A 26,479-nucleotide genomic window follows, 5' to 3' on the forward strand; every position below is an offset into this window, starting at 1 on the left:
GAAGTGTTTGCAAATTATATATCTGATGATCTCACACACACACACACTCTTACAATTCAGTAATACAAGACAAGCATGTTTAAATATGGGCAAAGGATCTGAAGAGACATTTCTCAAAAACAAACAAAAAACCCCACAAATGGCCATCAAACAGGTGAAAAGATATTCAATGTCACTAGTTATCAAGAAATGCAAATCAAAACCACAGGGAAATGCAAATCAAACCCACAAGACCAAGTCGCACTCATTAGGTAACTATAACAAAAAGACAGACAATAAGAAGTGTTGATGAGAATGTGGAGAAATCAGAAAGCTCCTATACTGCTGGTGGGATAAAAAGAGTACAGTTGCTGTGGGAAAGGGCTGAGCAGTTCTTCAAAAGGTTTAACATAAAATTACCATATAAGCCAGCACTTTACTTGTGGGCATATATGCAAGAAAAATGAAAATTTAAGTTTGCGAAAAACTCATACACAAATGCTCATACCAACACTATTCATAATAGCCAAAAAGTGGAAACAATTCAAATATCCATTAATTGATGAATGGATAAGTAAAACATGGATTAGCCATAGAGAAATATTCAGCAATAAAAAGGAATGAAGCAATAAAAATGAATGATTAATGCTAAAACATGGATGAACTTTGGAAACAGCATGCTATGTGAAAAATGCCAGTCACAAAAGACCAAATATCATGTTATTCCCCTTATATGAACTATCTAAACAGATAAATATATGGACACAAAAAGTAGATTAGTGGTCACCTATGGGTTGGGAGATTGGGGTGAAAGTAACAGGTGACCACTAAAAGGTATGGGGTTTCTTTTTGAAGTGATAAAAATGTTCTAAAGGCAATTGTGGTGATGGGTGCACATCTCTGAAAATACACTAAGAAACAATGAATTGCACATTTAAAGTGGGTAAAGAGTGTGCTAAGTGAATTATATATCAGTAAAGCTGTTCTATTAAAAAAGGCAATATAATACAAATGCTTTTGCATTTATAAGACCACTAAATACACTTGCTTACAGACAAAATAGGGAATTATGTCAAATTCAGATACTCAAAATGTACTTTTCTAAAAATCGATCAATAACTGTATTATATTCTAATCTATTATGTCACCAGTTACTTGTTTTTAGACATCAGGTTTGTCCAATTCAAGTATTACTAAAAATGCTGGGTTGGAGTTCCCATTGTAGCTTAGAGGAAACGAATCTGACTAGCATCCATGAAGATGCAAGTTCAATCCCTGGCCTCGCTCAGTGGGTTAAGGATCCAGTGAGCTGGATGTGGTGAGCTGTGGTGTAGGCCAGCAGCTACAGCTCCAATTTGACCCATAGTGTGGGAACCTCCATATGCTGAGGGTGCATCCCTAAAAGAAAAAAATGCACACTTAATGCACACTTAGGGCACACTGCTTGGAAAAAAAGATCAAAAGAAGTAGTTGAAGATACAGTTAAGATACATATTTTTAGCTTTTGCCCCACCCTCCACCTAAAACTGAGCAATAGTCAATCTCCCCAGTTAGTTCTGGAGGTTTTTAGATAGACTATATAATATACTAATCCTCCCAGAAAAATAAATAAAAACTAAAAGTATAACCTTAAGTGCCAAACTTCCAGAGGATTACTTAAAATAATACAAAGTCAGTTTTGCAAAAACATCTATGGTTCTGCAGAAATGGTACAATTGATTTTCAAATAAATCTGACACCCTAAACAATTTAGACAGCACTATAGTATCCTCCACAATAAGGCAGACTGCTTTAAAATGGAAATTCTAACCAAGTGCTATCAAATATGCATCATCTGATTAGATCTAAAGCAGATTAAATGTGTTTCCCCCCCTTTTTTTTTTCTTGGCCCCACCCGCAGCATGTGGCCAGGGATCTAATCTGAGACACAGCAGCAACCCAAGCCCCTGCAGTGACAACACTGGATCTTTAACCTGCTGTGCCACAAGAAAACTCCCTAAATGTGTTTCTTACCATTCATAAGACATCACTACACCCAGGTAACAATCTGCACAGACAATCAGACAATGTATCAACCAAGACAATTAAAAAACTGGCTCCAAATGAGGGCTAATGATTAACATAACGGAAAGGATCTTAAACAGAATTATAAACACTAGTATAGCTCATTCTTTTCACTGAAGGGTAATTGCATGGAACAAATGATCATAAAACGTGAAACCCTTCACAAAACTACTCAAAGCAAATTAAGTTTTAGAATGACAAATATTCAAGTGCTACGGTATGAGAAGTACTGTGTAGTGTCTGAATAAAAGTAATGAGAGATAATACTGAAAAACAGTCACTATTCGTGAATGAGGCACTAGAAGAAAGCTAACAGTTGTCTTTTGAAAATTATTATATCCCCAAATGATCAAAACATTTCTCATTCTTCAGTATGAGCAATAAGATGAAATAGAAATGTATATAAAATATTTACAGCTACATGACAATTAACTTCAAAATGATAATCTCTCATGAAAAAAATGGTAGCCCTCTCAAAAGGAGGAGCCCCTTCAGAATTGCGTAACACTATCTGACAAATGCCAGGCATTAAATGTTACTTCTCTCTCCCTTTCTTCAAACCTTCATTCTAGCAGCACTGTTCAGTCTGATGTGCTCTGCACCACGGCCCCGACCTCCTGGGCTGTGAGGATGGTACCAACCTTTAACACTCCAAAAGCATTTTCCTCAAGATTCACATCGTGGCAGGAGTTACCATTTTCCTTCAGCAAAGTAGGGGAAAGCAGGCATCACCAGAGCTCGATTTGCTCTGTGATGTGTACCAGATCTAGTCCCGAGTCTCCTCACTCCGTGCCTCATCCTTTATACTCACAAAGTTCCAAATCCATCCTGCTCTCACACCTCTGCACATGCTGTTTCAGAAGACAACAGGCATGCTTTGCTTGGTCAAGGAAGAACCCCCAACTAATACCTCAGGTCTTAATTCAAGGATAGGCTGTCCGTGAGCCTTCTCTCACTGATCCAGGATAATTTGTTGCATCTTCTTTCTTGTTCCCAGTGAACCACCTCCACTACTCCCCACCACTTTTCAGATACTAATTCTTTTAATTTTTTTTTTTCGGTCTTTTTAGGGCTGCACTATGGCATATGGAGGTTCCCGGGCTAGGGATCGAATCGGAGCTGTAACTGCTGGCAATTGGATAGCCACAGCAATGCAGGATCCCAGCTGTGTCTGTCTGCAGCCTACATCACAGCTCACAGCAACGCTGGATCCTTAACCCACTGACCAAGACCAGGGGTTGAACCTGTGTCCTCATGCATACTAGTCAGATTCATTTCCACTGAGTCACGATGGGAACTCCCAGATACTAAGTCTTTGAGGACAAGAACTGTGTGTCTTATCATAATTTTTCATTTTCAGGGCTTGGTATAATAAGTATCCCATAGTAGGTCATCATAGTAAATCTGCTTAATCCACCTCGAGTTATTTTTCCTGTCAGAATTCTTAAGGATCATGTGAGAGTAATGCAAAAATATTTTGTAGTACTGTACAAATGATGGATTTTTATAGACTAAATCTTTTAGATAGTGAATCACAGTGCTCCTCATCCTAAATCACAGTTGGGAAAAATAAACACCCCGTCAGTCTCTACTGTCGAATTTCTTAATTCCCTAATCAAATAAACTGATTCCATCCCTAAGATGGGCCTGGTAACCTTCCGGAATATTATCACTCCAGGAATGTTTTCTTTTAATTTCCCCTAACTTCAGATGGAAAGGAAAACTTGTAGTTCTATTATAGTTTCTTATTATTTGCTTCAGAGGTGCAAAAGGAATAGTCTCGCAGGACCCCCCTCCCCAAATCACTTAAAACCTGATTCTTTCAAGCTTCCGTCCAGACTCCTGTAGCAAAAACTACAGAGCACATTATCATTCTGTTCTGTGTTCAAAGAGATATAACTTGGCTTTTTACTCATCTCTTCACTTTTTTTCCTATTCTTTCAACAGCAGGAAGGACCTAGACACAGAATATGAAAACTGGTTTCTATTTCTCAAAGGTATTCAAAACAATTTTGCTTCCTCAAAAAAAGGGGACTAATCCAAATGTTTTCTGAGACGGGGCAAGTAAAATAAGCATGTAAAACAACTAAGCAGGAAATAAGGAACAACGATTACTATCCGGGCCTTCTAGAGAAGAAATGCCCCAAAATCTCAGTATTCACTAAAAATAAAGCAAAAAGCAAGCCAAATATAACAGGCCTGCAGGCTGGACCCAGTTTGTTACACCGGCAGTATTTTAGTAGCCGTAACCCACGGAAATTTGTGAGTTACATTTGTGAGTGCACTGCTGAATCGGAGGATCTTTAAGTACTTCCTCCTCTACCTTTGAAATTTAACTCAAAAAAAAAAAAAAAAAAGGGCTATGAGAGCCATATTTTCCAAATTAAAGCTACAGGTAATGGCAGCTGCACCAGGCCAGAGTTTGCTGGTCCCTATTTTACTTTAACGATGAATCATCAACCTTGAATGTCTTGTCCTAAAACATCTTTAGCCTAGTACCTAAACCTCTACCTTCAGTCTACAATTCTTTATCCTCCAGATATACTCTCCTTGGAACTGTGCAGCAAAGCCACCATCTCCGAATGTCAGAATTACCTTTATTAGTAAAACGAGGTCTCTTCTAACCAATAATCCAGCACCACCACAATCCACCACGACCCCGACACCCACACACAAAACTCCTATTCAGAAAGGGTCTGAGTCAAAAGGCATCACCTTCTCTACTAATAATGTGAAAAGATTAGCATTTAAACAGCACTCCTTCTAATTCTGTAAGTTCAGCCAATACGGTTCTATTGGCTGAAGTAGCTGAGTATATACTGCTCTCCAATGAAGCACACACTACGGGACAGACACGATCTTGTGCTGTAGAATCAGGGTCAGGGTCCCAATCAAATGTCATAATACAACCCACAGAGTCAGCTTCTGGAGAAATCCAAACCAAGACAAAGATAGTAAACTATAATTCTGAAGTTACTGTTCTGTACTGCTAGGGTGGGCGCTGATCCAAAACGACTGGTGTCCTTCTAAGAAACGGTCACAAAGAGACACAGCAGGGGGGCATGGACACAGGGGATGATCACGTGAAGAGGCAGCAAGGAGGCAGCCATCACACACCAAGCAGAGAGGCCTCAGAAGAACACAAACCTGCTGCCAGCTTACAACTGAAGTACTTGCCTCCGCAACTGTGAGAAAAACTGCTGTTTAAGCTCTCCATCTGTGGTATTTTGTTACAGCAGCCCTAGCAAACCAATACAATGTGATTTAAATCTTTTAAGCCAACTAAGAGATCTGGTTGCTGGATTTTTAGAAAAACTTCTTTTCTCCTTATACTTTGCTTTCTTAATAAAATTGTTATTGAAATATAATCTACATTTAAGAAAAGTATACAAACCAGGAGTTCCCATTGTGGCTCAGTGGTTAACGAACCTGACTAGCATCGATGAGGACACGGGTTTGATCCCTGGCCTCGATCAGTGGGTTAAGACTCTGGTGTTGCCATGAGCTGCGGTGTAGGTCACAGACATGGCTCAGATCCGGAGTTGCCGTGGCTGTGGTGTAGGCCAGCAGCTGCAGCTCTGATTCGACCCCTGATATGGGAACCTCCATATGCCCTAAAAGACAAAAAAAAAAAAACCAAACCAAAACAAACAAACAAAAAAAACAAGAAAAGTATACAAACCATAAGTTTACAGCTTTGATGAATTTTCACAAAGTGAACACATCCACGTAGCCACTGCTCAGATCACAACGGAAAACACTGGGAGCTGTGCTTTTTGAATTCATGGATTCAATATTCACTTTTCTATACTATGTTCTCTACTCTTGACACATCCTGAGTAACTTTGTTTACTTCCTAATACAGATTAGTTTTTAACTTTTAAACGTAAGTCTTATACGGACATAACTAGTACTGCTTAGAAATACTGCGGTATCAGAAACATTAGACTTCTTAAGGACAAATGTATTAAAAACAACTGACCAGAGTCATGATTCCGGTATTTTACTTATTTATTTTACTTACTTTCTTTTTCTTTTTTTTTGAACAGGCAGAGACTGTGGGTTATCTTTGTGAGACACAGTCTGGTAAAACTTATCATCACAAAGACTCCCATTAATTGTTCTTTTTCCCACTTAACATACTTTTAATATTTTTTTCTGACAAGACTTCGAAACAAGTAAAGGCTCTGTGGAAAGGGAATGTCAGTGGAATCAGTGATGCAGTTAATTTATTTGAATTTCTTTTCACAGACTTTCTAGTCTTGAAATTGTTTCCAACAAATGATAGTTCTTTTCAGCTAATGAGGTACTGTGTATTATTTTCCCCTTGCAACTGTCTTCCTGAGTAAATTATATTCTAATGGAGAAGTTCTATGGCTTTGAAGTAGTTATTTCAAAAAGCTGGAGAATACAGAGAAACTGCATAAGTGAAAGACCAGGTGAGTCCCAAAGAGACCAGGGGCAGAATGTGAGAGTTTTATTGGAATCCTAACACAGCTCACAAAGGAGCTGGAGAAGTCCAAGTGAAGAGAGGGGCAAGGATGAAAAGGGTGGGATTCAAAAAAAAAGAAAAAAAGAAAAAGAAAATTAAATTTTAAAAAAGGGTGGGACTGCCCTTGGGGACTGAGGGGAAAAGGTAATACATGCCCAGTGAAGACAAAAGCAGTGTGGCCGGTCATCCTGGTGGGAGCAGAGACAGATGACGAGGATGACAGGGGCCGGTCGCAATGATAACAGGCAGCTCGCGGGGACAGCAGCAGACAGTGATTAGCGGAGAAAAGGCAATGTGTGCAGTGGCAGAGCCATGAAAAAAAAAAAAAAATGGTGTGCCTAAAATGACATCGTGGCTTCCTATTTTAAATCTTTCCGGAGTTCTCTTGTGGCTCAGTGCAGGTTAAGGAGCTGGTGTGTCCCTGCAGTGGCTTGGGTAGCTGCTGTGGTGTGGGTTCGATCCCTGGCCAGGGGACTTCCATGAGTCACAGCCAAAAAAAGATTTTTTAATGAAATAATATAATATCTTCCTGAACCTCCATCTCAGGATATTTGGGTCTATTAAAGTCTGCATTACATGTGGTATCCTTAGGAATCATACTCGGATTTAAAGTCTCTTGGATGCACAGACCCTCCAAGAGAGAAGGCTGAAGATCAAAGAACACATCAGAACTTTCACAAAAAAGCTAGCATAAGTAGACAGAGTCAGTCGTGAAGTAGGACATTAGTTTAATAGGCTTATAATACCGTATCTGGGCCATGATTTTAGGGGGATGTGTGCCAAGGAAATCCCTACAAAGACATCATTTTCATTCTCCGAATCAAGGCAGAGCTACAGTTTACCATCTCTATTTTGGTTTGGATCCTCCAGAAGCTGACTCTGAGACAAGGTTTTAAAGTTCAGGTAGTTTACTGGCGAGGCGATCCCAGGAAACACTGGCAGAGGACTGGCAAAAGGAGAGAGGAAGAGGAAAGGAGTGAATGAAGTGCTGAGTCTAGAAAACTGGTACCAGCTGCACACAAGAGGACAACTGTTCTTTACCCCTGCCCAGAACTCTGCCAGAGGTGTGCCCAGGGCCACGCCACCTGAGGGTTAGGGGAGCTGGGTATTGACCCACCAGCTCCTGTCAGATATTGGTTGAGGGCTGCTCCCAGAGTGAAGGTTAATACCCTGGCATTTCTGGCCAGCCCTCCAGGCCAGCAGAGAGAGCTCTCAGGCAGAGACACCGATGCTGAGATTGAGAAGTCGGCCACATGCACAGAAACAGCAAGGGCTGAGGGGCTGGGGGAAGACACTGAGAGCATCTACAGCACTGACGCCACAGTCCCGGAACTACGGGAATCTGCCCCTAACTTGGGAATGTAAGAAACATCACCCTTCACCTAGAAGATGCAACAGAAAAAAGGACTGAGAACTGCTCTAAATCACCGGACATTTCCCTCTGCTCAACAGCAGAGGTGCCCCTCGCAAACTGTCGAACTATGATAAAAACAAGTTTCGAAGGGAAAAAAACATCTGCCAGATCCTTACGGCCATTAAATATGCATAGTTCCATAAAAGAAACCAAGCTGTAAACAACCCTGGGTGGCGTGCTTTTGTCTCTAGGAGCAGAGAAGGCCACAAGTTCCAATCAGAAAAAGTTCTCCAGAAAGGCTCTTTAGAGGAAAGAGGAAAAAAACTGAAGACAGTATGTGTCTGCAGGGTTCTGCCCCTTCTTCTTTTGGGACAGCTCATGGTACAGCATAAGCAAGAAACTGAAGACTGATACACATACATAGAGTTCTTAAAATAAATTTTTTAAATGACTGCAGCTGAATCTCTTTTCAAACACAGTCTTTGAGAGCAGGCTGGCTCTCCATCAGCGTTTCACCTCCGGCCAGGCCACAGCTGTCTGTTTCTAACAGCTGGTAAGAACATATAAGAATGAGGATTTATTTCATAACATAAAAATGTGTACCAAGTCATTCTGCATTAAAGACGTGAATTGACCTAACTTTCAAGAAGTTTAACTTAAACTCAACTTGGATGAGATTGGTTTCTCTACTTTTCTTGATCAATGTCTTTAATTTTCCAAGAAACTGATATTCAAAATTGAGGTTTGTATACAAATTCTATGTGTCCCTATTGTTTACACTGAGATACACTAATACATTCCGTGTTCAGTAACTAAACTGAATTAAATAGCATTTTTCAGTCCATTCATCATACATAAATTCTTATACTGCTTCTATTTCATCATTAGCTTTTATTTTAAAAATTCCTTAGAGTTTGGTCATATTGCATTGACACGGTTTTTTCTTTCTAGATATATCTGTTTGTTAACTTTATGCAATCTGAAAATAATCTATGACATTCGGTAAACACAGCTTAAATATTTCTCCCACCAACACTGTTACGCATTTGACATCAGTGGCTTGGTACAGCTCTAAAAATGATTTTCTATTCTGTCACTTCTTTGTCAGCCAAATTCCTCAAACAACTGCAGAAAGACTGCTTTATGCCTTAGCAATAATACAAATGACTCGATGAATTGTATTTTCCCCCGTGGTACCTTTACAAGTGGATGTTGCAAGCTGTAAAACTGCAAACCACTGTGATTTCAGATACAGCTGGACCATAAATCATAAAACAGTGTGTAAAAAGGAAAAAAACAAAATCAAGAAACACTGGAATCTCAGCATTAAGCAGGTCCCACTGACTACATTTATGATGATATTTTGGAATTACTGTTTTTGCATTTTTTAGGTACCATAATGGTACTGTGGTTATGAATTTTTTAAAAAAGGAATCCTTACAGAGACAGGTACTAAATATTTAAGGACAGAATGATACGCTGAGATTTCCTTTAAAATAACCCTGTAAGGTACGCAGGCAGTGGCTGGGGTAGAGCTGAAATAAGACTGAGCAGACACTGAGAGACAAGTTGGACAACAGGTACTTGGAGTTACTTTTGCATATGTTTAAAATTTTTTCCACAGTGAAAAGTTAAATAAGCTAAAATATCAAAAGCAGTCTCCTGAAATCCCAGAAACTTCTTCTGCCATAACAAGAGAAGAAAAAAGGCAGAAGAAGGAGGGGCGGGGAAGAACAGGAGGAGAAAAACAAAAACAACCACTGGAGCGGGGACCAGGTTCTGGTCACTCCTGTTGGCTCCATCAAAAAAAAAGGCATTTATTTTATAACTTTAAGTAATCAGTAGTTATAGCAAATAGTTTGTCCACAAAAAAATAAGAGCTTCTCTTACACTAGACTGAGTTTCTCATCTTTGGCACTACTGACATTTGGGACTATGTAATCCTGAGTTGCGAGGGACTGTCCTGTGCAGAGCACCCTGTTTGGTGGCATCGCCAACATTAGATGCCAGGAACACCACCCAGCTCTAATAGGCCAACATGTCTCCAGACACTGCCAAGGCTGTCTCCAGGTGGAAACCACTGCACTAGCTAATACATACACATAAATAGACATCTAGAAAGTGGTAGGTTAAAAATACATTCATAACCTGCAGGCAATGATAGGACAGATTATTTTTATTTCTTCAGGACAAAAACCCAAAATAGGGAATTTATGAAGGAACTGAGGTTTATAATAAGTGAAGTGAAAATATATATGACATTGATAAAATCACAGTGATATACAGCCTTATAGAGCCTTAGGAGATAAAATGCAGCAGGGCAATGAGGGGTGCAAACATATATATGAAAAAATCAAAATTGCATCTTTTTGTCTTTTTAAGGTCACACCTGCAGCATATGGAGGTTCCCAGGCTAGGGGTTGAATGAGAGCTGTAGCTGCTGGCCTATGCCACAGCCACAGCAATGCCAGATCTGAGCCATGTCTGCGACCTGCACCACAGCTCACGGTAACGCCGGCTCCTTAACCCACTGAGCAAGGCCAGGGATCAAACCTGTGTCATCATGGATGCTAGTCAGGTTCGCTAATCATTGAGCCACAACAGGAACTCTGAAACCGTATCTTTTTACAAAAGTAATTGTTCTTAAATCACTGACAGCATGTTAAAAAACTGGGTAGGCATAGTATATAAGGCTTGTTATTTTACTCTACTTCAGTGTATGTTTGAAATGTTCCAAAATAAAAAGTTAACTTTTTGCCTTTCTATTTCTTTCCTTTCTTAATGCTGCCTTTTAGAAACGAAATTGATTCTGCATCTACACTTTGATGATTCAGGGCACAGGTTTACAAGCTTCACGATGCTGGTCAAATTATATCCTGTGTGAGCCCCACATCCCTCATCAACCAAATAACAACGGCACCAGCCTCACAGGCTTGGGTCTGAAGTACGGTGAACAAACCAAGTGCTCAACAGGTTACTTACTTCTGTTAGCTCTCACTGCTTAATGACCAGGCGTAAACCTTAATAAGAAGTTCCTTTAATTCTTCTAAACCAAACAGTTATAAGAATATGAAGTAACAGAAGGCACTCTTTGCATCGCAGCAAAGGTAACCAAGAAGAGAGTTCAAGTGTAGGCTCCAAATCCTTTCTGTTGTGAGGCAGCTGTTCGCCACGTAACAGTTTGGTCAGCACTGGGCACCCTAGAGTGGGGCTGGCAAAGGTGTGGGAAAGGACGGGACTGCTGCTTTACAAGAAAGCCTTCTCTACGCAGTGTGTCTTTGTAATAAAGAGTGCGTGTCTTGTTTTTTTAAAGCAATAAGCCAACTTTAAAGTCTGAGCTGCTTCTTTCCGTGGGGAATTACTGTAATAGTACTATTACCATATTAACAGAATACAGTTTCAAGCAATAAAAGTGCATAAAGGCAACCAAGTAATGAGTTACATGGCAGAGAAAGAAACACCAGTTTACATGTATCTTCTCCATTTTAAATTTTGACAGAAGAACCATTTTAAATGTTGCTCAAAGAACTGGAGATCATTCACACATGCAACCAAAAACCTGAGTGAGGTCTGAATAAAATTACTTGAAAAAACCAAAGAAAATGAGTTTTCAAAAATTAAAATATTTTTAATGAAAACTGTTGCAATGACTTAGTTTTAATATCTCAAGTAATTTACACTGTAAAACTGATTTTACCATGCTGTGTTTGGCTTATAAAGAAGCCAGGTTCTTGAGTTCCTGTTCTGGCTCAATGGATTAAGACCCAGTCATGGTGTCCATGAGGATGTGGGTTCAAACCCTGGCCTCGCTCAGTGGGTTAAGGATCTAGCGTTGCCATGAGCTTCGGCATAATTCTGAATGCAGCCAAAGGTGTTTCTGAGGCTGCGGTGTAGACTGGCAGGTGCAGCTCCAATTCAACCCCTATCCTGGGAACTTCCATATGCTGCTGGGTAAGGCTCTAAAAAGAAAAAAAAAAAGAGAGAGAGAGGGGGGAAAAAGAGACCAGGTTCTTTCTAAGATCTTAAGTACACAGGAATCAAAACAAAGAACCAACTTTAAAACCTAGAAGCTATAGTAAATGAAAAGGCAAAAACAGAAGCATGCTTATACAGCCTGTCCTTCCCCTCAGGCATGATAAAAACTTTGGAAGTTCTTCCCAACTGCTTTACAAACCAAGATGTGATAGAAGTTGAGCATCACAGATAGAAAATACAATAAAGGTAAAAACTTGATGCTCTCTGACATTCTCCATAAAGATCACAAAGATATACAGAAAACAGAGGTCCAAAATAAATTTACTTAAAAGAAATCACAACCCAAACCTCAGTAAAATTTAGGAAATAAAATTTATGCAGAATTCATGAACAGAACTGGAAATTTAGGTTACAAGAATGACTAAGACCGGAAAAAAAGAGAAAAGTACCAAATATGCCTATAGTCCTTGCCATTAAATCACAGATCAATTCTTCTGAGGAATAATACCATAAATATTATCAAAGTCATACACTGCCAATGTGGTTTTTCAATACAGATGAAGAAGAACAGATATAACAACATTTTTACTACCAAATAAAAAAATGCATGGGTGGTAAGGCTAAAACAGAATTCAAACATCTTCCTTCATCTTTATAATGCTCTTTACTGATCTAATGGTATTTCCCAGCACCAAACTTGGGACTGAATTATTCTCTCACCAATAATTACTCTGATCACACGATTTATGTTAAAACTTCAGGAAATTTTTAAAAATTTATGTACTAAAGAAACAGAAGAAACAAACAAAAAAGGCTTATGAAGATACACTCTACACAGAAAAATCTTTATTCGGTCTTAGCGGTGAACTTGTGTAATTGCCAGAAATATGGATGAGACAGCTTAAACCATCTCTGGGGAACTTTGTGGGTTTTCTCCAGTTAAATTGTGAAGCTTTTCTTGTAAGCAACAGCGGACTCATCACCATGAGTCACAAAACTACAAGCTACCTCCAAGACAATTTACCTCTGGAAAGGGAGGTGGGTGGGACCAGGAAAAAAGAAAATGGAATGTCAACCGTATCTAAAATATTTCCTTAAAAATACATATGGCAAATGTTTAGAGTTATGAAATACAGCTGATGAGCGCAGGTTACACTATTTTCTACACTAATCCATAGGTTTGAAATATTTTATTATAAAAAACTGAAGATTTAATCCTAAATGTTAACACATTTCATTTGTGCTCCCACACTTTATTACCCTCACACTCCAGCTTTTTCTTTTTCTCCTCTTCGCCCTCACACTGGATTATTACAGCTACAGTACACAGCAACCACATGTTGATGCAGGCGCACCTCAACACGAAAAGAGTATCAACATGCCTTTTACTTTCTTTCCAGGCACTGAACAAAGGAACAGTTTCTGTTCCTAGGTTTACTTTTCCAGAGCGTAGACATGGTTCAGAGGGTTAGCAGTAAAACTGAACCTCTGTGGTCAGCCACAAACTTCAGTGGCAGTTCGGGAAACACACAAAACACTCGAGTGATACATTTTCATCTTAGTGCCGTTCATCCTCAGAGTAGAAGACTGTCAGAAACTGATGTGACCCCAAATGTTTGGCAGCACGGCTGCTGCTCAGAGTAATAAGCAAAAACTAGAGCTCCCTCACTCCGTCCACACGGCTGCTCCCCTGGGAAAGCTGGGGAGCCCGTGTGGTCGCTGGGGGGGGTGGGGTTGAGACGGCTGCCTCGGGGAGGGCAGGGAGGCCAGAGGCAACCTAGAGCCGCCAAAGAATTCCTCAGAGCTGGGTGCACACCATCTACCCGGGTGGACCTAGCAGCATTTCTGTTACCATTTAGAGACTGTTTGAAAAATGTATTGCTAGTTCCCGTTGTGCTCAGCAGGTTAAGAACCCGACACAATGTTTGTGAGGATCCCTGGCCTGGCTCAGTGGGTAAAGGATCTGGCACTGCCGTGAGCTGAGGTGTAGGTCGCAGACACGGCTCAGATCCTGAGTTGCTGGGGCTGCGGTCTAGGCTGGCAGCTCTAGCTCCGATTCGACCCCTAGCCCAGGAACTGCTATATGCTGCAGAGTGACCCTAAAAAAAGAAAAAAAAGTATTTCTAAATATTAGGAAATAGAGAAAGCTAGTCACACATTCTCTTAGATCTTCTGCTCTCTCATCTGCATCCACAGTTATCTGAAAATGCTATTAATTACTCCTCTCTTTTCTAACTATTTGTAAGAGGCAAAAATTTTCTTTAGATGCCTCTACCAAAATAACGTATTGCTAGACATTGAAGGCACCAGTGGTTATGAGAATTCACCTTGTCTTTCACGTTGGACATTAATGAGATTTGCAAAATGTCACTCTTCCCACTGATTTTTTTCTGAATATTTTATGGTAACACAATACATAAAGGGGTCCTGACACCAAAAAATTTAAGAACCACTGTATTACAGTGACACATATAAATTAGAATGGGGGAGTTCCCGTAGTGGCTCAGTGGAAACAAATCTAACATTCATGAAGACGCAGGTTTGATCCCTGGCCTTGCTCAGCGGGTTAAGGATCCAGCACTGCCGTTAACTGTGGTGTAGGCCAGCAGCTACAGCTCTGACCAGACCCCTAACCTGGGAACCTCCATATGTGGCAGATGTGGCCCCTAAAAAGAAAAAACGAAATTAGGATAGATAAGGCTAAATAAAAGCTCAGAGCTTCCCGCTGCATGGCAACTAATAACATGCAGATGGTGATAATTTATACCACAGTATAATTCATGTAAAAGCAGTGATAAGGAAAACATTCAACAAAGAAGAAAAAAACTGTAATTTGAATGCTAATAAGCACAGAGATATACATAGCACTTACTTCAAACCTCTGGAAAGTATATAACAGATATCTGATTTTCAATACATGGGGGAAATGTACCAAGCATGATTATAATGTGCCCAGTGGTTAACCAAGTGTCACATCACACAGCCATTGAACTAATCCAATTAGCAAAGAGAAAGTACAAGAATCACCTGTGCCAAAATAAAAATATAATTTAATATTCAATTTTGAACCTCAAGCGTCCTAAGAAAAAGACTTAACTTTGAAGGAAGAAAACCCATCCTTTTGTCACTAACAGGCCATCTGACCTAAAACCACTCTACAGAGTACCTTTAGAGTACTAGTAACTCCAAGGAGAAAACTAGAGAAAATAAACTATTTCAAGCTTTAACAAGCCCATGTGCTATGTCCTCAATTCTACATTAGATGCTCGAGATAAGCATGAGACATGGTTTCCTGCCTATAAGGTTTAACCCCGGGGAAAAATGAGTCATGTAAGCCTTGCTGCCATTCAAGTCCAGACAAAGGAAGAATCAACATAGGCTAGAGCCATAAAAGGAAGGATGGTTCTAAGTAAAAGGCAAAGGAATCCCTGGCAGAGGAAAACAAGGGAAAAAGCAGAGGCGGCTGTGTCAGGAAGCTGTTGTAAGAGATAAGGGCAGGAAGCTGTTGTAAGAGATAAGGGATTCCTGCAGAATGGACCGGAAGATGGCAGGGAGGACGGGTGAGGTTTTCGGAGGATTTGGGATCAAGTGGCATTGAGAAATGTGTATGTGTGATTTGTACTAGAGGAATGACCAAATGGGCAACTGACTGACTGTGAGAGCCAGAGGAGGCTAAAAATCACTACGGCCAAGAGAAGAGAAGAATGATGGATCACTGAGAGAAGTGTGGGTGTACAGAGAATGAAGGAAGGCAGGGGTAAGACATCTGAGCCTCAGGCAGTGAGAAATCGAAATGGCTTGTCTGTTAAGACAACTCAAATGGGACTGGCCATCAGATGAGAGACTAGACCTCTGTCACTGCTACTGCGCTGGTCCAAGTCTCCGTCATCTCTCCCCTGGATTAATGCGACAGCCTCCAGTCTGCACCCTTGTCCTCAGGGTCTCTTCTCAACTGGCCAGAGTGAGCGCTCAAGATTCACCATACCATTACCCTGCTTAAAACCCTCCAGTGGTCCCCATTTCACTCAGTAGAATTCAAAAGCCTTAAAACGGTTCACAAATCCCCTTCATGATCTGCCACCACCAACCCTCTTGTCCCCGGCCTAACAGTCTACTCCTCTGCCCCTGCCCATCTGTTCCGCCCACGGTGACCTCCTTGCTACTCCAAAAACACGCCAGGCTTGCTCCCACCTTATGGCAAATGTTTCTTCTGCCTTGAAAACACCTAGCTGGCTAACTCCACGAGGCTACCTTTTGTGCTTCTTTCAAGATTTAGTTCAAATTCCACCTTCTCAATGGGCCCACATCTGCCCACACTATTTACTATGTCAGGCCCTACCCTCAACCTAGTACTTCTGATCCCACTTCCTGCTTCTTTCCCAGAGAACTTACTCCCTCCTAGGCTGTGATATAATTACTTGTTATGTTTACTATTTGCTGCTATCTCCTCTTACTAAAATGTAAGTACCATGTAAGCCGAGAGATTTTGCTTGCTAAAATATCCCAGGCCTAAAAAAAAGAGGGCTTGCAAAAAGCAGGCACGAATATCCACTTTTTGAATTAATGAGCTGCTATAAGCAAAGTCACCTTGTCTCAATCAGCTCTAACCTGCCCATTTCTTCCAATACTTTCTAACTCGATAAGGGTCTCATCATTCAACCAGGTAAGCCAAAAAAGCTTGGAAGCCATTCTGGATTTCTCACTCTTCCAGCTCCCCCCACCCAGTCAATGCTTCACTCGCTGTCAAACGTCCTCCAATGTTTCCAGAACAGGATCCCACTTTTCCACTGTCACAGTACTGGTACACAGTTTTCATCTCTAAACCAGACTATAAAATCCACAACTGGACTTTTTTGCTCTGATCGAACCCAGACCATTAAATGGGTTTTAGATGGATGACGGAGTGTAGCAGGTAGGAGAAAGCTAAGAACAGGATACCTGAAAGTCAGAGAAATAAATTCTATCTTCATTTTCTTTTCTCCTACTGATGCTCATGTGGTCATACACTTATAGATTCAGTTCAAATATTCTGACTTCTGAAGCCTTTCCCAGTTTCTTCAGGCAAAGAGCATACTTTTTTTTTCTCTTTTGCACATAACTCTAATAGAGCACTTCCCGTAGCAATTATTTTTTCACACGCCAACCACCCAACTGGACAGGAGTCTAGTCTCATCTTAGCATAGAGCCTAGCATCAAAAATATCTATTGAATAGATGAACAACTTTTAATCTGGAATTGGCAATTATAAAGTAGAAAACCTACGTTTTAATAAAGGTAGGGGTGCAGAGGACAAAAGTTACCAGCAAATAGTATATAAAAGTACTAAACTGAGGACCCAAGGGTGGGAGTGGAGGGGAATAAAGGCTAAGCGCATGAGACATTTCCATGTACATAAAGGTGGAGAGGTAAGCTAATAGAGATCTCATGAAAATAGTTAATAAATAGATTATTTAGAATTTCATAGAAAAATTGGGAGGTGAAAGGGCTAACCTTAATAGCCCTTAAAAATGAAACACCTTCTCTGAGACAGGAACACTCAATTAGAAACAAATGAATTGTGTTCATAAAATGCTCATAAGATACAGATGGTTTTAATTAAGGAGAAAGCATTGTAAAATGTATCATTAAGTCCCCTCTAATCCCAACACCCAAAGACACTCAAATATTTTGAAAAGGGGTCTTTCAAAAACCAGCAGAAGTATTTTAACTGAGGAAATAAAGTTATTAAAATTGGAGTTCCCATCGTGGCTCAGTGGTTAACGAATCCGACTAGGAGCCATGAGGTTACAGATTCGATCCCTGGCCTTGCTCGTGGGTTAGGGATCTGGTGTTGCCATGAGCTGTGGTGTAGGCCCGGCGGCTACAGCTCCAATTAGACCCCTAACCTGGGAACCTCCATATGCCTTGGGTTCAGCCCTAGAAAAGACAAAAAGAAGTAGTTATTAAAATTGAACTCAAGTTTTAAAGTTACTAAAAATCAAACTACACTGACCTTAAGTGAAGGTTAATTTTTTTCTTATAAAATTCCATTTTATAGACTTGTGTATTAGTAAAAAGAAATAAAGAGACCAGAAAAGCAAGTTTTCATAGGAAGGTATGGTTCTATGCTTGAGGGAAAATGTAAAATATTCAGAACCATGTCTGCCTCATGCATATTCCAATGTAAAATCAGTGGCTTGCTTGCTGTAAAATGACTCGGTTACTTATACCTTGGCAGGTTTACGATAAATCAAGCTAACACTAGAGTGGTGACTCTTCAGCTTTTTTGGGTCCCTGATGCCTCTGAGACCCCAGTGAAAGCTATGGTCCTGTCCTATAGAAAAACATGCAGACGCCTATACAGAGCAAACATTTTAAATATGACAGAGCAGGCACAGAGCCTCTGCTGGCTACTTATGACTTCCTAGAGAGCCACAGGACCTAGCTGTAGAACTGACACCTGAATAAGTAGAAAGAGCAAATGATGCAAGGCTCCTCAGAAAAGGAAATAAACTGTTAACAATTCTAGAGCTTTTTTTCTTGGTTATCCAGGCAATCAAAAAACACTGAACATAAAAATCTCTGTTGGCTGAATTTTATCAAGGTATAGCTAAAACGCATGCACACACCTTAAAATAAATTTGAAACCTAAAGTGTTCAAAAATAAGATCTAGTATTAGAGTTCCCTTGCGGCACAGCAGATGTTGTTGTCACTGCAGCGGCCCAAGTCCCTTAGATCCCTTCCACGTGCTGTGGGTGCAGCCCAAAATTTTAAAAAGAGTAATTGAAATAAAAATAAGATCTAATACTAATAATAGTAATAATAGTTATTATAGCATGTACTAGGTACTGAGTGTTACTCTGTTTTAAATATATTCATATTTATACATTAATGTAAATATTATTACCTGCATGTTAGAAATAAGGAAATCAAAGCACAGAAAGGTACAAAGAGAGTTAAGGAACAATGACATGAGACAGACGTGACTGAGATTAAGAAGCAAAGGCTTGCCTCAGAGAGTGCACCATCTAACAGCCACTTTAGACCTGCACTTGCATCATCGCAGGGCTACGAACTGAGAACATATTGTCCAAACTCCAGGAGAAGGATGACAGTCTTGATCTTTTTCCATATTCCTGCCAAGATAATCCGCCCAACACCACATTCATTCTGGAGTACACTATACCCAGCCATGTGAAGACAAAACGTTCAAGAAGAGCATCACGCTAACTGAAGAAGTCGCGAGATTAAAAATGAAAGTGTAATCTTAAGGACCATAAACCTTAGATTTCTAAACCACTATCTTTTGTATAAGTAGCAACAATGAACTACGTTTTGGAAAAATTAGCAACTTATTAAGACATAAAAAATCTGAAATAGGGTACCTTTTTCTACAAAGGAAATGAAAGTTTCCCTCCCACAAACTCTTCCAGGCCCTGCTTCCTTTTCATCATCTTGGTGCCGTGCCTCTTCCACTCCAGGGACGACCACAAAAGTATAGAAAACTGCACAGGTTCAAAAGGACTTATTAAAACCTATCAATTGCAAGGCAAATCTCAGATTCCCTGGGTGCGCCTATGCTAGGCCCTGCACGATGTAACACACAATAGATACTCGCTGAATGGTTGAATCTTCTCCAGGACAAAATGCGTATGTTTAACATTTCCTACTTTCCATAATACCAGACTACAAATTACTAGGGCATCAGAATAATGTAATAAATGTTATAAAACAAATCTTTTACCTTAAACCACATGACAGAAAAGTTATAATTTACCGCTTTTAAAATCTACATCCAAGGGGAAAAAAAAGATTTTTTTTTTTCTTTTTTTTTGGTCTTTTTAGGGCTGCACCAGTGGCATATGGAAGTTCCCAGGCCAGGAATCACATCTGAGCCACAGCTGTGACCTACCCTGCAGCTGTTGCAATACTGGATGCTTAACCCACTGCACTGGATTGGGGATCAAACCTGTGCCTTAGCAGCCACTACAGAGACAACACCAGATCTTAATCTCCTGCACCAGAGCAGGAACTCCGAGACGAGTATTTTCTGACATCAGTTTACCCATCTGTTGGCATTCCAAGACACCAAAAAAAAAAAATTATCTGAGTATAGCAGACCCTTGAACAACATGGCTTTGAACTGTGTGGGTCCACTTATGTGTGGATTTTTTTAAATAGCAAATCCTACAATACTACACAAGCTGCAGTTGTTGAATCCCAGCACACAGAACCTCGGATATAGAGGAATCTCAGATGAGGAAAGCAAGACTGTAATTTATATGTGCATTTTCAATTGTGTGAGGGTTGGTGCCCTTAATCTTCGAATTTTAATCCTCGCAACAATAATGCCCTTAACATATTTCTTAAGGTTTTCTTTGTAATGTTTAATGAAAATACAGCAAAACCACGGATCTTTTTCTTTACACAACCAATCAACTTTCTTTTTTTTTTAATTTTTATTTTTTTACAGCCACACCTGCTGGAGAAGTTCCCAGGCTAGGGGTCGAATTGGAGCTGCAGCTGCCGGCCTACACCACAGCCTCGGCAACACCGGATCTGACCGGCATCTGTGACCTACAGATCAGTTTTCCACAATGCCAGACCCTTAACCCACTGAGTGAGGCCAGGGACCTAACCCACATTCTCACAGACACTAAGTCAGGGTCTTAACCTGCTGAGCCACAACAGAAACCCTGAATCAATAAACTTTCTAAATTAGGTATGAGAAATTAGTTCTGAACCATAATTTGAAAAGACACATGCACCCCAATGTTCACTGCAGCCCTATTTACAACAGCCAGGACATGGAAGCAACCTAAGTGTCTATGAGCAGGGATGGGTAAAGAAGATGTGAGATACATATATATATATATTTGATTATTAGCCATAAAAAAGAATACTGCCATTTGCAGCACCATGGATGAACCTAGAGATGATCATTCTAAGTGAAGTAAGCCAGACAAAGACAAATACCATACAAAATCATTTATATATGGAATCCAATAAAAAATGATGCAAAAGAACTTATTCACAAAACAGACTCACAGATTTCAAAATCAACCTTACGGTTACCAAAGGGGAAACGTAGGGAGGCAGAGATAAATGAGGAGGTTGGCATTAACATAATACAAACTACTACATATAAAATAGATAACTAACAAGAATCTCCTTCACAGCACAGAGAAATCTAATCAATATTCAGTAATAACCTACATGGGAAAAGAATCTGAAAAAGAATGGATATATATATATATGTTTGACTGATTCACTTTGCTGTACACATGAAATACAACATTTTAAGTCAACTATACTCCAACAGAATTTAAAAAAGAAATTAATTTTGTTAAAATGAGGTGACCTGGCCTAAAAAGACAAAAAGGGGGGGTGGGTGGCCTGCTGCTTTCATAGTCATATTCTAAATTTAGTCAAGGTTATACTCTTGCAAAGGCCTCAAAAAAGTTCCCTCTATATTTAATTCACAAACTGAAACATGTGCTCCCTATTTATTGAGCTGTTAAAGTATTTGAGAGCAAACACACAAAATTAAACAAAACACTTTAGCCAGAGCTTCTTGATCGATACCAATTAAAAGTTAATCGCTATGCATTACAAACTACAGAAAGCACCCAAGAGCCAAAATCCAGACTAAAATATTCCCCAATATAAAGCAGTTTTTGGTTTGTTTTTTGGCCGGGGGGGGGGGGGGGGGGGCGCGGGGGGGGTTGCCTGCACCTGCAGCATATAGAGGTTCCCAGGCCAGGGGTCAAATTAGAGTTGTAGCTGCTGGCCTATGCCACAGCCAAACAGCCACAGCAGATCCAAACCGAGTCTGTGACCTATACCACAACTCATGGCAATGCCTGATTCTTAACCCACTGAGCAAGGTCAGGGATCGAACCTGTGTCCTCATGGATGCTAGTCAGATTTGTTTCCACTTAGCCATGATGGGAACTCCTATTTTGCTTTTTTTAAAGGGCTGCACCTGCAGCATATTGAAGTTTCCAGGCTATGGGTCGAATCAGAATTGCAGCTGCCTACCCCAGCCACAGCAACAGCCCAATCCAAGCCACATCTGTGACCAACACTGCAGCTCGTGGCAATGCCAGATCCTTAACCCACTGAGAAAGGCCAGGGATTGAACCCACATCTTCATAGATATCAGTTGGATTTATTTCCACTGAGCCACAATGAGAACTCCATGAAGCAGTATTTTTTTTAAACACAACTTACAGTTGCTAAATATCAATTTACCAAAACAGGCACAGATGACCTTATCTTGGCAAAACTCAGAATACTGTTTCTTCAACATCCCAGAAGACAGCTTGATGCACTACACTCTTCCATCTGCTTTGTTCTATTTCTTCATGTCCCACAGAAATTAAACCCTTTGTGTAACAGCCAAAATTCTATCAACCACAGGAAGGTATACTTAGAGCAGAGAAATACTACGATACGAATGAGAGGTAAACAGAACGATAGGTGGGACAGCCCTGGTAATGGCCTTAGAGTGTATGCTGAGCCAGGAAGTCTACACAACACATACAGGAATTGCATTAAATAATTCTATCCCTACTTACCTGATGAGCTCTCAGTAAACACTGTTAATGTCTGTCCTCCAACACTTTGCAAGACAAATGGATGTTCTCTAGGAGCACTGACTGAAGCTGGTTTTCCGCCAATATCATGAATATTTGCAAGTTCCTCATTCAAAGTAAATGACACCTAACAGACACATTAACCAGAGATTATTACAATAGACTTTTGTACTCAAAGTATCTGTACCGAAGTTCTGATTATAAATCAAATACTTTTTAAAATGTGAATCTTTTCCAGTCACTTTACGAAGCATTTAAAAGAAAATTTTCAAAAAATCTTTAATAATTACCCATAAAAAAAGAACCTACTCCCATTTGTCAGAATGATGGGGCTAGTCTACCATTATAAAGACAATTTTCAAATATTTTCTCTGGTCTATGGATGAAAAAATTCCATTTATAAAATAGAAACAACTTTTTTTCCAACCATGTCTGAGGTCAGGGAGCCATGTCTTGCTGTGTTTATACCCTTAAATAAATTAGATAAATATTAGATGGGTGGGTAGACAGATTGACAGATCGATCCATCCATCCATCCATTCATCCCCTAGCAAACTGCACAACACATAGAAGGAAAATAGTATTTGCTGAATGAGTGAACATTTTAAGAGTATTAAGAAAGCGACTGTACTTGAAGCAGGGGGAAGGGAGCTATTTACTCAGAAAGCTTAAAACACTCCCATAAGCAGAGGATGTCTTTCTTTTTTAGGTTCAAAGACTACTGTATGAGCACATGGTGCCGTTTTTTGGTTTTGGTTTTTGGTTTTTTGTTTTGTTTTGTTTTGTTTTTTGTCTTTTTTTGTCTTTTTAGGGCTGTACCTGCAGCATATGGAAGTTCCCAGGCTAGGGGTCAGTAGGACCTGTAGCTACTCGCCTACGCCACAGCCAGGTGGAATCCAAGCCATGTCTACAACCGACACCCCAGCTCACAGCAACGCCAGATCCTTAACCCACTGAGTGAGGCCAGGGTTCGAACCCGCATTCTCATAGATACCAGCTGGGTTCATTCCAACTGAGCCATGGCAGGAATTCTCAGTGCTGTTTTATTTGTGAATACTTCAACAAATCCAAGTAAATATTTATACAAATAAATCAGTGTTGAGGTTTAGAATAAAAAGACACAGTAGGTGTTCTTTCAAAATGACTTTTACTATATGCAGATCTCCCTGAAGTTTCCATCAAAGGGATTTATAAAACTTAAAATACTGACCTCTAATCATGAAGAAAGATTAGGAAGTACTATTTAAATAGCTCTCTACTATGTGACAGGTATCACAAATTATGACCTGAACTTAATGAGTCAAAATCTAAAGCCTTCAAAATTCCAAATCAAATGCAATACTAATTTTCATAGTACAAAGAGAGGGGATATTTAGGTCATAGTAGAAAAATGCTAAGCATGAACAACTTAGAAAGGACCCTATTCATTCACACAAGAGTGGCATTTATACTACGTGTTCCCAACCATCAGCCACCAGTTTGATGCGGAGTTTTCCAGAATGCAGACACTGCCTTCTCCTTACTACTACCAATGCAGAGTAAAATAATCTGGCATTTTAAATGTAAAATTTCCACGGAAATAATCTTACCTCAGTCCTTCCTTGATTCCTGGAAGGAAAGAAAAAAATATTTTCAATTATTTAATTTCGTATTTTTTTCAAAAGTCAGCTAAGACCTAAAAGAAAACACTACTTCATATCTACATAAAATATTACATTTACAGCAGAGATTAACCTAGTATTTACCCGTAGCTCTCCTGAATACTACCCTATCGGTAATCCTACAGGAAAAACAAATTCACACTAATCCTACATGAGTATTTTAGATATTATGAGTTTGTGTCTCTTAACACTATTAAAACCTGTCCTAATAATATTTTATCCAAATAATGATCTTGTTACAATTCTTATTTTAATTTCTGAGCATTTTTACATTCAGCCACATGGGAACGGCATCTTTAATACCAGACATATAGTACGTCAACAAATTTTACTGTTTATTGAGACTTCCCACCGTGGCTCAGCAGAAATGAATCTGACTGGTATCCATGAGGATGCAGGCTCAATCCCTGGCCTCACTCAGTGGGTTAAGGATCCAGCATTGCCGTGAGCTGTGGTGTAGGCTGGTGGCTACAGCTGTGATTTGACCCCTAGCCTGGAAACTTCCACATGCCCTAAAATTTAAAAAAAAAAAAATTATTTTTAGGAGTTCCCACTGTGCCACAACAGGATTGGTGGTGTCTTGGGAGTCCTGACCCCCAGCTTGGCACAATGGGTCAAGGATCCAGCATTCTTTCTTTTTCTTTTTTTTTTTGTCTTTTTGCTATTTCTTGGGCCGCTCCTGAGGCATATGGAGGTTCCCAGGCTAGGGGTCGAATCGGAGCTGTAGCCACCGGCCTATGCCAGAGCCACAGCGACGCTGGATCCGAGCCGCGTCTGTAACCTATACCACAGCTCACGGCAATGCTGGATCGTCAAACCACTGAGCAAGGGCAGGGACCGAACCCTCAACCTCATGGTTCCTAGTCGGATTCGTTAACCACTGTGCCACGACAGGAACTCCCAGCATTTTTTCAGTTGCAGTTTGGATCTGATTCCCTGGCCTGGGAACTCCATGTGCTTACAGGGCGGTCAAAATAAAAAAATAAAATTTTTATTTTGAAATTACAATTTTCCCAGTTCCCATCATGGCTCAGCAGTTAACGAACCCAACTAGCATCCATGAGGACATGGGTACGAGCCCTGGTCTCGCTCAGTGGGTTAAGGATCTGGCATTGCCATGAGCTGTGGTGTAGGTCCAAGACGCGGCTTGGATCTGGTGTGGCTATGGCTGTGGTGTAGGCCGGTGGCTACAGCTTCGACTGGACCCCTAGCCTGAAAACCTCCATATGCCCTGGGTGTGGCCCCGAAAAAAAGGCAAAAAAAAAAAAGAAAAAAATTATAATTTTCTCTGCTTTAAAAACAATATATGCCCATATAGAAATAATTTTATTACAGACAGGTCAAAAAAATTTTACCTTAGCCATAAGTCTACTGTTACCATCTCAGTAAATATCTTTCCACACAACTTTTTTTTTTGCTTTTTAGGGCCGCACCCATGGCACACGGAGGTTCCCAGGCTAGAGGTCCAATCAGAGCCACAGCTGCAGGCCTACACCACAGCCACAGCAACATACAGCACAGCTCACAGCAATGCCGGATCCTCAGCCCACTGAATAAGGCCAAGGATCAAACTCGCATCCTCATGATTCTGAGTTGGGTTCCTTAACCACTGAGCCACAAAGGGAACTCCCAAGACTATAGGTCTTTATCCTCCAGAAGGTCCCGGTTTAATGAAAAAAAGATGAAAACAACTATCAACAGGATACTAAATTTAAGACAGAGGTACTACTGTCATGGAAATGAAGGCGAGAAAGATGGAAAAGGATAAACTGAGCGGGGGATGAGGTCAACAACACAGGGCAGAGTTTCTGTTGTGACTCAGCGGGTTAAGAAGCCGACTAGTATCCATAAGGATGCAGGTTCAATCCCTGGCCTCACTCAGCAGGTTAAGCACCCGATGTTGTGGCCGCTGTGGCTGTGGCGTAGGCTGCCAACTGCAGCTCTGATTCAACCCCTAACCTAGGAACTTCCATATGCTGCAGGTGTAGCCCTAAAAAAAAACCAAAAACAAACCATGGGGACACTCCAGGCTAAAAGAATCCAACTAAACACCAGAAATGAGAAAGTATCTAGCACAGTCTTTCTAACATCAGGGAATGGTAGGCTGGCATCAAGCAGTCAAGAGCCTTTTAGGCCAGATTAAGGATTCCAGATTGTTCTCTCTCTCTCTCTCTCTTTTTTTTTTTTTTTTTTTTTTGCTTTTTAGGGCTGCACCCGAAATATATGGAAGTTCCCAGGCTAGGGGTTGAACTGGAGCTGCAGCTGCCAGCCTATACCATAACCACAGCAACTCAGGCTCCAAGCCACATCTGTGACCTACACCACAGCTCACTGCAAAGCCAGATCCCCAACCCACCGAGCGGGAGGCCAGGGATC

At 40.4% G+C, this 26,479-nt stretch overlaps 1 protein-coding gene across 1 annotated transcript in view; it reads right to left on the bottom strand.

The window, feature by feature from the left end:
- GTF2F2 (general transcription factor IIF subunit 2) overlaps positions 1–26,479 on the bottom strand; it is a 151,477-nt gene that overhangs the window by 101,363 nt on the left and 23,635 nt on the right. The window contains exons 3-4 of the mRNA XM_047755778.1: positions 24,032–24,050; positions 22,425–22,569 (exon numbers count right to left, since the gene is read on the bottom strand). Of these exons, the coding sequence (XP_047611734.1) occupies positions 22,425–22,569; positions 24,032–24,050 (164 nt within the window). The remainder of the gene's footprint in view (positions 1–22,424; positions 22,570–24,031; positions 24,051–26,479) is intronic.

The sequence above is a fragment of the Phacochoerus africanus genome, chromosome 13 (genome assembly GCF_016906955.1).
Source record: "Phacochoerus africanus isolate WHEZ1 chromosome 13, ROS_Pafr_v1, whole genome shotgun sequence".
In the NCBI taxonomy this organism is placed as follows: domain Eukaryota; kingdom Metazoa; phylum Chordata; class Mammalia; order Artiodactyla; family Suidae; genus Phacochoerus; species Phacochoerus africanus.